This window comes from Bison bison, unplaced genomic scaffold (genome assembly GCF_000754665.1).
Source record: "Bison bison bison isolate TAMUID 2011002044 unplaced genomic scaffold, Bison_UMD1.0 scf7180017864297, whole genome shotgun sequence".
In the NCBI taxonomy this organism is placed as follows: domain Eukaryota; kingdom Metazoa; phylum Chordata; class Mammalia; order Artiodactyla; family Bovidae; genus Bison; species Bison bison.
This window is the reverse complement of record NW_011494869.1, coordinates 5565951-5578856: the sequence shown is the minus strand read 5'-3', so window position 1 is coordinate 5578856 and position 12906 is coordinate 5565951. Positions and strand designations below refer to the sequence as shown.

The window sequence follows — 12906 nt, the reverse complement described above, 5'->3', positions numbered from 1 at the left end:
AGGATTTCTTTAAAATGTGCGTGTGTGCATGTCCTCATGCGTGGTGCAGGCGCTTAGTCTGTTATACCTTTAATAGGATGTGTGTGCTTGGTGTGCACATACACATGTATGCACAGACATAAATAAGCTGGCATGTCCTTCAGATTCATGTTACCACTTTCTTCTGTTAAATTGTTGGCTCCTTTTCTGAAGTAATTAATATTCAGAGTTCATTGTGCAAAACTCTCCTCTGTGAGTTATTCCTTTTCCTTATTTCTTGAACATGCCAGCTGCCTTGACTGCATGTTTTTCATGTCCAGTGAGAGGATACATTGGTCTGAGTATGAGGACTTGCTTGTTTGGGAACCATTCTTCCTGCTCACAGCATTCTTCCTCTCTCGGCTCTGGCCCTTTGAGTGATGATGAACTCGGCTCTCAGAGGACTGTGTTAATTCCTATGGGGCATAGGGCCTCTCACCAGTAGCCCCTGTACTAACAATAAAACAGCTTAAATGTTGGTGAAACTTGGACTTCACCAGTCTTGACAGGAGACATTTGCCAGTCTTGATGATCAGTTCTTTTGGTCCCATCAATTCAGACGTATCTTTTCGAATTTTATCTTTGGTAGGACTGACAGCGTGACTTCCCAACTACCAACCATGTTACTGCCCCTGAAAGGTGTCTCTGCCTTTTCTCATTTGGCTGTTCCTCCTTGTGCACTCGAAACCTTCTTCCTACTCCTCACTGCCTGTCAGGTTTGACCACGTTTTGGGGCCTTTCTCAAGTCCCATTCCTCCAGGAAACCATTCCTCAACTTGGGCCTTATTGAGTTTGGTATTTAGTCCTATTCTATACCCTTTACCTTAAGCAGTTAGGGATTTCACGTCTACGCCTGTCACTTATGAGGTCTTGAGAGCAGAGACCATGCCTCTTACTTCTCCAGCACCACACATAGCCTCCTGTCCACACAGTGTTCAGTTGATACTCACTGAATTGAACTGAATCAGATCAGATGTCAAGTAAAGTTATGGTAATTTCTTCCTCATCGCAATCAAGATGTTGACTTGAGTGACCAAAACAGAATTCACTTCAGGACATTCCAAATAGGTTAGGTATCACATATTCTCAGAAAGCTTCTTTTCCCTTTTCCCTTGTTTGAAGTCAGAAGAAGCCTTTGTCACTCTCGTAACTGAAGTAGAAACTTCATCAGTGATGTCTGTTGCTTGTCTTCAATAGGCTGCACATTAAATGGCCAAGAGGTGAAACTCACCATCCACTATGAAAGTGGGTTCACTATCTCCAGGGAAAATGGAGGCTCCAGTAGTATCTTATACCGCTACCCCTTCGAAAGGCTGAAAATGTCTGCTGATGATGGCATCAGAAATCTGTATCTGGATTTTGGTGGTCCCGAAGGAGAACTGGTAAGCATGTTTCTGAAAAACATGTTTATTCTAATAGGTATTCTCTTTCTTATCATTTCTTACCTCTTGTTATAGAAAATTATGGACTTACCATCTAATATTCCATTTGAAGCCAAGGAAATTCTTCTTCACGTTTCAAAGATGCATGGGTTTGGCTTTGGGGTTTTTTGTGTTTTCCCCACATTAGGGAATCATTGCCTTTTTAAAGTTTTGTTTGAATATCAGCAAGAAAAATTAGATAACCTTATAAGAAACAGGCTTTTGTCAAATGTAAGATATAAAATACTAAACCTGGCACACTTTAATAAATGAGTTCTATCCATTGCTGTTATCAGCAATTTGTTGGGATAAGAATTAAAAGTAATAGTGACTTAGTTGCTATAGAAATTCTGCTGGTCAGAAAAAAAAATGCAAATATATGTCCATACACCCATCATCTGTTTTGAATTCCTTGTCCTTTAAAGGAAATACCCACAGGAATTCTTGAGTCCCCTTGGAGAACAAGAGAAGTGTGTCGAGGGTACTTCAGAAACCAGAAATTATGATAAAGGACTCAAAAAGTCATGCCTCTATGTCTTATGGTATTGAGCCAGTAGTTCAAGTTTTATCTTACATGTGAAATCTTATGTCTATTGATATAGTCACAACAGGTATAAATTTGGAAAACAGAATCTTGAAGTTTTAGAACTAACAGAGATCTTAGGAATAATATAGTTCAAACTCCAAATGAGAAAACTGTGACTAGTAATCTTTTAAATGATGAACCTTTAGGAAACTATGGATAGCCATGGACTTCAAAAGCCTGTTGAAGCCTGTTCATCGGATGTCAGCTGTCCAAATTAGAGGCCTGAGCTTAGGAAGGTATAGCTAGCCCTCCCAACTAGCTTCAAGATTTGCCATTCCCACCACAAACTGATAAGGGGTGTCAAAAATCTTAATAGATGATCACACTTCAGCTGCATTCACTGATTCCCTGTGGGAAATATACTTACAGTTACTGGTTTCCATATAGGATATTCCTCTTTTCTTTACCTCTTCTACTTTTAAGTTCTTCCTACCTGGCATGGTGGAAGCTAGTACACCACTAATAGTGTCCTAATTGTGGATGTGAACTCTCAGGCTAGTGTTTAATTATGCCATGGGATAGCCTTACTTCTGAGTATATTTCCATTTGCAGCTCTAATTGCCCAAGTGTGGCCATAAATCTGGCACATCCTTTACCCAAGTTCTTTTTAAAAAGTAGAACACAAAAAAGTAGTTTCCCTGGTGATCCAATGGTTAAGAATCCACCTTGCAATGCAAGGGACACAGGTTCAATTCCTGGTCCAGGAAGATCCCACATGCCAGGGACCAACTAAGCCTGTGTGCCACAATTACTGAGCCAGCACTGTAGAGCCTGCGAGCTATGACTGCTGAAGCCCAAGCTCTCTTTCGCCCAAGCTCTCTTTCGCCCATGCTCTGCAATAAGAGAAGCCACCGAAATGAGAAGCCCAAGCACCACAAGGATGGGTAGCCCCCATTCGCCACAACCAGAGAAAGTTTTCCTTCTCCAAGAAGCAAAGACCCAGCACAGGCAAAAAATTAATGAATAAATCTTTTTTTTTAAAGTAGAATATCATGTTCAAATTTGTTTACTTTGCACGTTTGTGTATTAAAGCATCTCTGTATAGTAGTGATAATTAATGTCCTTTCTCCACAGACCATGGACCTGCACTCCTGTCCGAAGCCGATTGTATTTGTGTTGCACACATTCTTGTCGGCCAAAGTCACTCGCATGGGACTGCTTGTATGAGCAGCAAAAAAAAAAAATCAGTTAAAGAGCCTTGAATGTCATAAGAAGTATTTACACCTCAAAAAAAAGCACAAAAAGAAAGCTCTTTGCTCTCTCCTCCAGCACAGTGCCTTGACAAGGACCTGCAAATCACTGCTGAAATGTAACCATGTTTAAAGAAGAGCTTGCCTTTTACAAGCTACCTTGGCCAGAAATTCTAGGACTCTAATAAGCTCCAAAATGAATCTGTTAATTTATTGTCTAGTCTCCTAATGTGGTTTCTAAGTAATTAGGTTTATTTCCCTTGCTAAGAAGGGTGGCTCATTCTTTTTCATTTTGAGCGTAATCAAACATCTAAGTTTTCTTCTCCTCCTCCTTCCAGTAGAATTTGTTTCAGGCTTAACCTTGACCACTTACTTAGAACAACCATCCCTTCACAGGTGCTAGTTTGCAGCAGCCTAGGCTTCTTGGTCACTCTGTGTAGGTTAGACATTTGGTTGGAATTTACTGTTCTTATTTACTCCTCCTACCCTCGAAAGTCCTTGAATTGCATCACCAAAGGGTTCTTCACATGTCCTGGCTCTCCCTGTATCCCACCCTGACCATCACATCCCGCCACATCACTGGCTTTGTCACACCTAAGTGCTCACTTTAGGACTTAGAACTTAGGAGATTTAATTTGCCTTGCTTTCCACTCCCTTTCTAGTAGTGACCAACTTGAAGAGCAAGTTGGTAACCACTGCTCTGAAAGCAAAGTTTTGCTTGTTTTAGGATTTTCTGATTTTACTCTTTGGTAGGAGCCAGGGGATGAGATTTCTTTTAAAAGAAAATCCTCATTTTAGCTGAAGCCATTTTTTATTGCTGACCAAATGTGCCTTTGGTGAGGGTTAATGGAGCTTTATTAGTCACTGTTTGAATAACTGGATATCACTGCCATTCCAGGGAAGTCATCTATTCTAATTTTGAGGAACAGTCTTTGAGGTGGGTTTCCTTAGTGTGGTATCTTTTCCTGGTAGATCTTTTGAAGCAAGATAAATCCTGTAGAGCCAGCTTGTTTTAAAGAGTACACATCAGTGAAGCCAGCATACCTTCCGCGCAAACATCGTGTCACATCGCTTTGGGCTGTGTGAGCCCAGGCAGGATCCAAGCCCAGGCTCTCTCCCTCTGGGGCAGCAGAGTGGCATCCGTCAGCACTGCTCACTCATTGCTGGCTCAGTGACGCCTCCTGCAGTGGGCAGGGCAACGAGATCATGGAACAGCTACCTGGGCTTCGCTCAGCATCACCAGATGTGTCATCGGAAGACCACAGCAGCAGCGAAGGTGCTGGTTCTGCGGTACCGGAGAATCGCATTCAGCTTCTTTTTCCTAATTATGAAGGAGGTATATATCTGAAACCATTTACAACAGTATAATAGCTATATAAAATGTCAAGGTTAGTACAGTCCCCAGATCCAAAAGAAAAGATAGCATTGACTTGGCTGTCCTCTGTGCTCTCTTTGGAAGGGTCTAGGAATAGTTCTCATTTACTAGAGTCATCAGGAATGCCATAGAGGATGTATGTACTATGGAGGGTGTTGGAGGATAGCAATCCAAAGATAAGAAAGAAAGAAAAAAAAACACCCACAGATGTACTATTTGCAAAGAGCTATTTGGTTTGAGTGCAGACAAACCTATAGACAGGAGGACATAGAGCAGACCAATGAGCAGAGATGGTTCAAATTAGACTTTGTAAACTCATTGTCTTCCCCCGCCCCATAAGTCAGTTCTTCTCCCAACTCCAGTCCCCAAAATGTTCTACTTAAACTGGAAATTAAAATTTAGGCTAGAATATAACTTTTAAGAGCTTTTCTTATGTTTTGAAATTTCATAAATCTAAGTTTGGTTCCATCTGGGATATGTTGCAAGTCAGAGAAGAAAGAAAATATCTTGAAGATCCAGCTAAGATTTCCAGAAGCAGAATGTCAACACACAATACCCTCAGATAAGTGAGCTTAGACGCTTTTTGCAGTGAGAGTATTATTAATCTGAGAAGTTGAACAATACAGACATAGACTTCGCAGCAAAGCCATTTGGTGAGGTTTTCTGTGTTAGTATGAAAGGCTAATAAGACACTGAGAATTTTTTCTGGGGGAACTTCTGAGCCACACTGCTCATTCCTTATATGAAAAAGATCTATTAAAGAGGTGTGATTTAAATGTGGGCAGGAGAGGTAAGGCATTGTGTGCATTTCGGCTCATTTGCTCAAGCTTTAACTGTCACAGCACCAAGATCCCTAGGGTTTCTTAACATCTTTTGAGTCTTGATGCGAAATGAAAGTGTATGGGGGGTTTCCTTTGACCACAAGCACCCACACGAGCAAGAGCCCTTCAGCTGCTTGTTTAACAAATGTCAGCAGCTTTCCAATCATGGGTAACCAGGTTGTTCTTCAAGTAAGTATGTTTGTGGGACTCTCATACCACAAATGAAGTGCTTTTTATCAATGAGACAGCCTTGGTAAATAGGTATTTTGTATCAAGATGCCAAAATGTGGCAAATTATCTTCAAATAGTAACTGCAGATGGGCAGTTTTGATATTTCACCTCTTTTCTAGAACAGCTGGCTTTTCATTTCTCTTTCATTTTGAACTAGGAAGACTGTTGAGGATGTGGTGGGCTTCCCTGTGTCAAGTGGAAGGGAGCCGCAGAGTAGCATCCCTCATTCTGATGGACCCGTCCTGTGTCCTCGGGACCCACCTGAGGGTGTAGACGTCTTCTCCACATTCCACACAGATGCCTACAAGCAGCCAGCTGGGGTGTGAGCTTTCCTCCTCCTCATTCTCTAAAACTTCTCCCCTCCCTCTCCAAAAATAAAAGGAAAGGAAGAAAAGGCTCAATTATACTTTTTCTGGAAAATGTGAGTCCTTTCCTCAAGTCTTCAAACAAACCTTACCTGGAAATTAGTATCTGATTTTTTATATGAAGAAATACTTTAATGTATGTTTATACAGTATTTATTAGGTAGTCATAACTGTAAACTCACCTACCTAGAAAAGTTTCAGATTAAATATTGGGACATGTACAGGAATAAAAAATATTACTTTGAAGGTCATTTGCCTATTTTAAAGCCATGTTTTAGCACCTTTTAGGCTAGGCGAAGTCTGATAGTGCCTGTTCCTGTCATCTGTACTCAAAGTTATTGAAAATTATTGCATGCAGGCGAGATCAAAGTGTTTATTTCCTATATTTTTATAAGTGGAAAAATCTCTTTGACTAACAAATAATTAAAGTTGTTACTGATTATTCTCTTAATTCATCATCCTAACAGAATGGTAACAAAGCTTTTTTCAGCTGATTACATGCACTTAGCTAATAAACCAAAATTTACTCTTTAAAAAAAATTTAAGCTGTGTGGAATCTGGACAAGACTACATTTCACTGTAAATGGTTTTGATGGACAAAAGTGTGTTCACTTTTGAGAAAAAGTTATAATGGATTGTTTTTAATTTTGAGAGAACCTCCAGTCTTCTTGTTTAATTTATATCCATATTTTTAAATTCAAATTGTAAGCTGCTATGCAAAATCTATTAAAAGCCCTACCTACTTAAAAAGTTATAAACATTTTTGAAGTTTTCAGGGAAGACCTGTAGACTTAAGCACTTTCTGTGCTTTTTTTTTTTCTTATATCTTAGACACGCTGAATTATGTTATTATTTTCACTGGTTATAAGCTATTGATTGTACATAATATTTAAACCATCCAAATATCCAGCATACATTTCCATGTCACTGCCATCCACTATTGATGCCGTGAATGAAATGGCTGGTTAGAAAGCCAAAGGTCATTATTTTCCCCCCAATATCCAATGAAGAAGTAAAATGCTAGATCTCTTTTGTCTCAAAGCATACTGAGATCTGCATATCTGTGTAAGGAAGAGAGACTGACTTGGGATTCTGCTTAAACTTTAAGTTGTATTTGATTATAGTCATATTCATTTGTTTTACCGATGTCTATCAGATATATTACATGCCAAGTTGTACTACATCCTATTGGAAATATCTTTCATTTAAATATGAATTCTTATCATGGCTTTTTCCCCTCCATTAGATCAAAGTAGAGGAATCTGCCATTTTCTACCATGCTATGTCCCTACTTTAATTGCTTGGTGATCTAGAATTATTTTGTTATGCATACTGTCTTTAAAAACTGACAGCAGCAGTCCTCCCACCCCTGCCCACCTTTTAAAGCTATATGTTTCACTGTGCTGGGCATGGAGACACTCATTAAATGTGTGATGACAGACAATTCTAAAATAATTATGCTGTATATCAGGATTATGTGTTTTTGAGCAATATAGCTACTTCTATGGTAAATGATATTAAGTGAAATTTATTTTACACTAGTAATAGACTACATAGGTGGTTGATTTGAAACCCTTTCCCTAAAGCACACACACACACAAACATACTTCTAGCAGATCAGTAATTTCCAGTTAAGGTACAATTAATAGACACATAGAACACATCTGTCTCTTCAACACTAGCTAAACTGCCAACTGGAAGAATGGTTGCTATGTATTAACTTTAAAAAGTATCTTAACAAGATTTCTTCTTTCATCAACTTGAGCTGAATTTCTTGTCACCTTTGTTCTTACTTTCCACTTTAGCTGACTGAACCAAAGCTTATTCTGGTTTTAAAAGTAAATCTGCCCTTGATGTAATGCACAAATATGCCATTTATTGCTTGCTCTCCAATGAACATTTGATTGTATTCAACAAAAGTCTATCATATGACCTGTAATCTTTGAATTGCCACAAAATAGATTGGTTGAAACTAAAAAGATGTAACAGAGAAAGGATACTTCATTTTATTGTAAAATTAGGTATTCTGGTATATTTCTAACTTCTGAGTCCTGGAAGTACTTTGCTCAGTTTAATAATAATCTTAGCTCCATGCCATTGACACAAATGCAAAATTGTTTGAGTCCGTCTTTATCCTAGTCCCATATAGACCCTTGGAGCCTGATTATCACCTCTACTAAGGTGACAGAAGTCCCTAATGGATAGACAAAAGGTTCTTTGGGGCCCTAGAGAAATTTTTGAAATGACAAATCTAGTTAATTATATATTAATTCATGGATTCTTTCATCTAATAAGCATTTATTCATGTGCAGTTCTTCACAGGCACTCTGAAGGGTCCAAATGAAAATTCCTGCCCTCAAGCAACACCTCATCCATTTTTTCTCAGTCATACCATGCCATCTATTTATCAGTCAGAGGTTAAGTCATTAACCACCCCATATTTTTACCAAAGTAAACCTCCAGTTCTGCTTACCTGGCAAACTGGAAAGTGTTTAAAAGGATGCTCAGTCATTGGTCCACGCCAGCATGAAAGAACTCCAAGCACATTTAAGAAGGTTGGTCTTTTCATCATGCATCTTTTTTTTTTTTTTTACTTAATGCAAAATCAGACTTAAGTTTGGGAAGGAGAATAGTGTAGAATATTCTTAGTAAGGCAAATCACAACTAAAAGTAAGCTCTATTGCCCTAAGTGGATCAATGAGAAAGTCTTTTTAAAGAAATACTTACCTATCAACAGAAGAGATCAAGGTATATTTTATCTACTCCCCTTTGTAGATTCTGCTGATCCAATCATTTCCACACTTACAGCCTTTAAACATCTCATTTGCTCAAACTCCTTACATGTGGTAGATAGGCTGTTGCTTCATCTGAGAAATCAAAATAATGAAGATATTTAAAACTTAGCAAAATTTCACTTAATCTAGAACACTTGGGCATTCAAACTCAGTAAAAAGGGCACCTTACAAGAATAAGGGAGGTTGCGTGAGTTTTTCCATTTTTTCCTTCAGTGTCAGTCCCTTTCTATACAGGCTGCTTCCCATCCATCACTAGAGGCAGCCTTTCGGCCACAGCCTTTGTCATGCCCAGAAAGGCGCTGAAATGTTAGTGACTGGAACGGCATAGGGAACACAGTCTCCTGGGCTCCTTCTCCACGCTTTTCAGTGTCCTGTAGTTGTGCACAGAATTTAGGTCATCCCTATAATGTCTTGGTCTTCACTTTGTACCACCCCCTTTGACAATCAGGTGCTAATGATTCTGTTGGAACCAGCATGTATTGTGTGAATGTCTGTTCTGCCTAGGTTGGAAGAAGTTCTTTCCATCTATCTCAGTCCTGTTCAGGTGGGTGTCAGTTACATTTTCTCACCTCTTATTTTGTGAATTAATAGAATTTAGAGGAAAAGAAGTGATTTAAACTACAAGTTTGGGGTTTGGCACAGTCATCAATCTTGATGACACTCTTCATACTTTAAACCAAATCTTCTCTATCATAAGAACCAATTTCCGATTGTTTTTCTCTAGTTTGGACTCCAGTGTTATGTTTTAAAGTCTGGGTAACACTGTAACACTGATGGGTTCAGTGTGATAAGACTTAGGTACCCAAAGAATCTGTTTCCTTTGTGGTATCAGACCCAAGGTCTTTTAGAAACTAATGTGGCAAAACACCACCTATAAAGGCCTGTTTTGACTGATCTGTGCAAACTCTGATTATACTCTTTTGTATGTATTCTGTCCCGCACAACTCTCGTTTTTTTTAAGTATTAAGACCTAGAAAGCTAAGATAACACTTCTACAAGGAGTTAAAAGTATGTGATATTCTGGTTTTTCCTTCCTTTTGGAATCCTGCATTTCAACAAGACTTCTTTTTAAGTATTGTTTAAAATTTAGGTCTCAAGTCTTCTGGCATTACCAGACTACCAAATCCAAACCCATGGTGTAAAACAGGGCAGTATTTTTGTTCTTAATAATGAAAAAGCTTTATGTGTACTCTGTAAGTATAATGCATAGACAACACTTTCCCTTGAGTTGCACATCAACATAGAGCATTGTACATTACAATGAAGTTTGTAACTTAAGGGTATTATATATATAAATACATATATACCTTTGTAACCTTTATACTGTAAATAAAAGAATTGCTTTTAGACTTGTTTTTTCACTTTTTAATATTAAAATAGTTTCAAACTTACAGGAAAGTTTTAAGAACAGTACAAAGGGGCTTCCCTGGCGGCTCAGTGATAAAGAATCCACCTGCTAATGCAGGAGACACAGGTTCGATCCCTGACCCGGGAAGATCCCACATGCCAGGGCAACACAACTACTGATCATGTGCTCTTGAGCCCATGAGCCGGAATTACTGAGCCCATGCACCACAACAACTGAAGCCCATGTGCCTAGAGCCTTGTTCTGCAACGAGAGAAGCCACTGCAATGAGAAGCCTGCACACCACAACATGAGAAAGCCCAAGTGCAGCAATGAAGTCCCAGTGCAGCCAAAAATAAGTAAATCTTTAAAAAAAAAAAAAATACAAATAACTGCATCCCCATCACCCAAATTTCCTGATTGTTAACATTTTGCCACATTTGTTGCATTACCCTGTCCTCTTTCTGACATGATGCCCATCACCCTTAAATTCTCTAGTGTGTACTTTGCAAACACAGGGACACTCTCCTGTACTGCCACCCTACAGCCCTCCCAATCAGGAAGTGAACTTTGCTTCAGCACTGCCACCCATCTACAGACCCCATTTAATGGTGCCAGTCTTCCCAACAATGAATGTCTCCATTCCTTCCCGGCACAGGATCCTATCCCGTATCACATGTGTTTGGTTGTCACATCTTAGCCTCTTCTGATGCCATTTTTAAACAGATTTAGGGCAACTCCAAACTCTTAAAAACTTAGTTTTTGTTTTAGTTCTACCACTGACCATCTGTGTGATGGGAACTTAATCACTGGATCAATCTGAGCTTTATCATACATTCAGTTGCACAGAGCAAAGTGAGGTGAGAGTTTCTCAGGAATCTTGCTAGGAGCTCAGTGCTCTATTTATTTTGGTATCAATCACTTTATGTGATATCTCAGCATAATTTTGCCCTGGCCCTACCTCTTCAAAATGTTACAAACCTAAACCTTGTTTTTATTCCTCCTCCCCACACGGTTCTTGCTGTCAACCAAGAAGCTCCTTAACAAATTGCTCAGAACCCATTCCTTGCATGAGCCAGTCTGATTTTATGAAGTTGTATGGGCTAAGCAGAGTTGACTTACTGGTCCAAGCTTGGATTTACAACAAATGTCACATTCTCAGCGTAATCAGAAACCAATATAGTAAAGTGCTGTGTGAGAAAGAACAAATTATGCAGCCACTGTAGAGGACAGTGTGAAGGTTCCTTAAAAAAAAATTATAGATTTACCATATGATCCAGCAACCCCACTCCTGGGCATATATCCAGAAAAGATGAAAACTGTAATTTGAAAAGATACGTGCACCCCAATATTCATAGCAGCACTGTTCACAATAACCAAGTCATGGAATCAACCTAAATGGCTGTTGACAGAGGAATGGATAAAGAAGATGTGGTACATATATACAATAAAATACTACTCATCCATAAAAAAGAATGACATAATACCATTTGTAGTAAAATGGATGAAGCTGATGGACCTGGAGATGATCATGTACCTTCCAGGTGACTCAGTAGTAAAGAATCCACCCACAATGCTGAAAACGAGGGTTTGATCCCTGGGTCGGGAAGATCCCCTGGAGGAGGAAATGTCAACCCACTCCAGTATTCTTGCCGGTAAAACCCCATGGACAGAGAAGCCTAGACGGCTACAGTTCATGAGGTCACAAAAGAGTCAAACACAACTTATAGACTATACTACAACAACAACAGAGATGATCATACAAAGTGAAGTCAGAAAGAGAAAGACAGATATACTACTTATAACTACTTATAAGTGGAATCTTAAATGGTACAAGTGAATGTATTTACAAGACAGAAATAGTCATAGACATAGAAAACAAACTTACAGTTACTAAAGCAGGAAAGGGGGATGACAGGAATTTGGGATTAACAGATACACAAATTGTCACCTCTATACATTTATAGAGTTGCCACCCTTTACCAGCTTTGTTCACTTGAAATGATTTCAAACCATCCTTACTCCTCAAACCACAGGCCTTCCACTTTCTCTCCCTCTATCAGAAGATTCTCGTTTCTTCTAATTCACCAAGAAAACAGAAGCCATCCAAAGGCACTCTCCTAACGTCTTGTTATCTTCTGCCCAGCCAAGGTAGGCATCTATTTTCTCAGCTCCCACTTTACCGTCTGCAGCCTATCCACCCACCTAGGCTTTGGTCCCATTCCCATTGGCTAGCTTTCTTTACTGGATTCTTCCTATTGGTTTTTAAACACGCTGCGCTTCTGTTAATAACCAATCTGCTATGCTTAAGATCTCCTGGGTAGAGCCCCTAGCTTTGGAGACCTAAGAAAATCACTTTCCTAGGGAGAAAAGTAATACAAAGGAAAACAGAACTGGCTTTAGACAGAGCCACTGGCATCTTAATAACAGTAAACAGGGTCTAATAAGACCCAGTGTTTACATTAGCTCGCTCATTCATTTCCTCTAAAAGGCAGACAAGGTAGATACTAATTAAAAACTTTAATTAAACATCAGAAACCCAAAGCTCTGAGAAGTCAGGCTTATTGTGAGAGAAAAACTTGCCCAACAGATGAAGTTTTATTCCAAGTGGGATTCAGGACTTGATGATTTCATTCCGGTCCTATTCTGGCCCCGCCCCCTGGGGGCAGTCTCGCCCCGCCCCCGACACGCCCCTTTGCTCACGCCCTGGTCCCACAGCCTCGGCTGAAAGCGGCGGCCTGCAGTGCCGGCCGTGGCCG

General features: G+C 39.6%; 1 protein-coding gene across 1 annotated transcript in view; it reads left to right on the top strand.

Moving 5' to 3' along the window:
* The window catches only part of SNTB2 (syntrophin, beta 2 (dystrophin-associated protein A1, 59kDa, basic component 2)), a 69569-nt gene extending 60963 nt beyond the window's left edge, over nucleotides 1–8606 (top strand). The window contains exons 7-8 of the mRNA XM_010851110.1: nucleotides 1216–1400; nucleotides 3100–8606. Coding sequence (XP_010849412.1) covers nucleotides 1216–1400; nucleotides 3100–3192 — 278 coding nt within the window. The 3' untranslated portion in view covers nucleotides 3193–8606. The remainder of the gene's footprint in view (nucleotides 1–1215; nucleotides 1401–3099) is intronic.
* Nucleotides 8607–12906: the final 4300 nt, after the last annotated feature.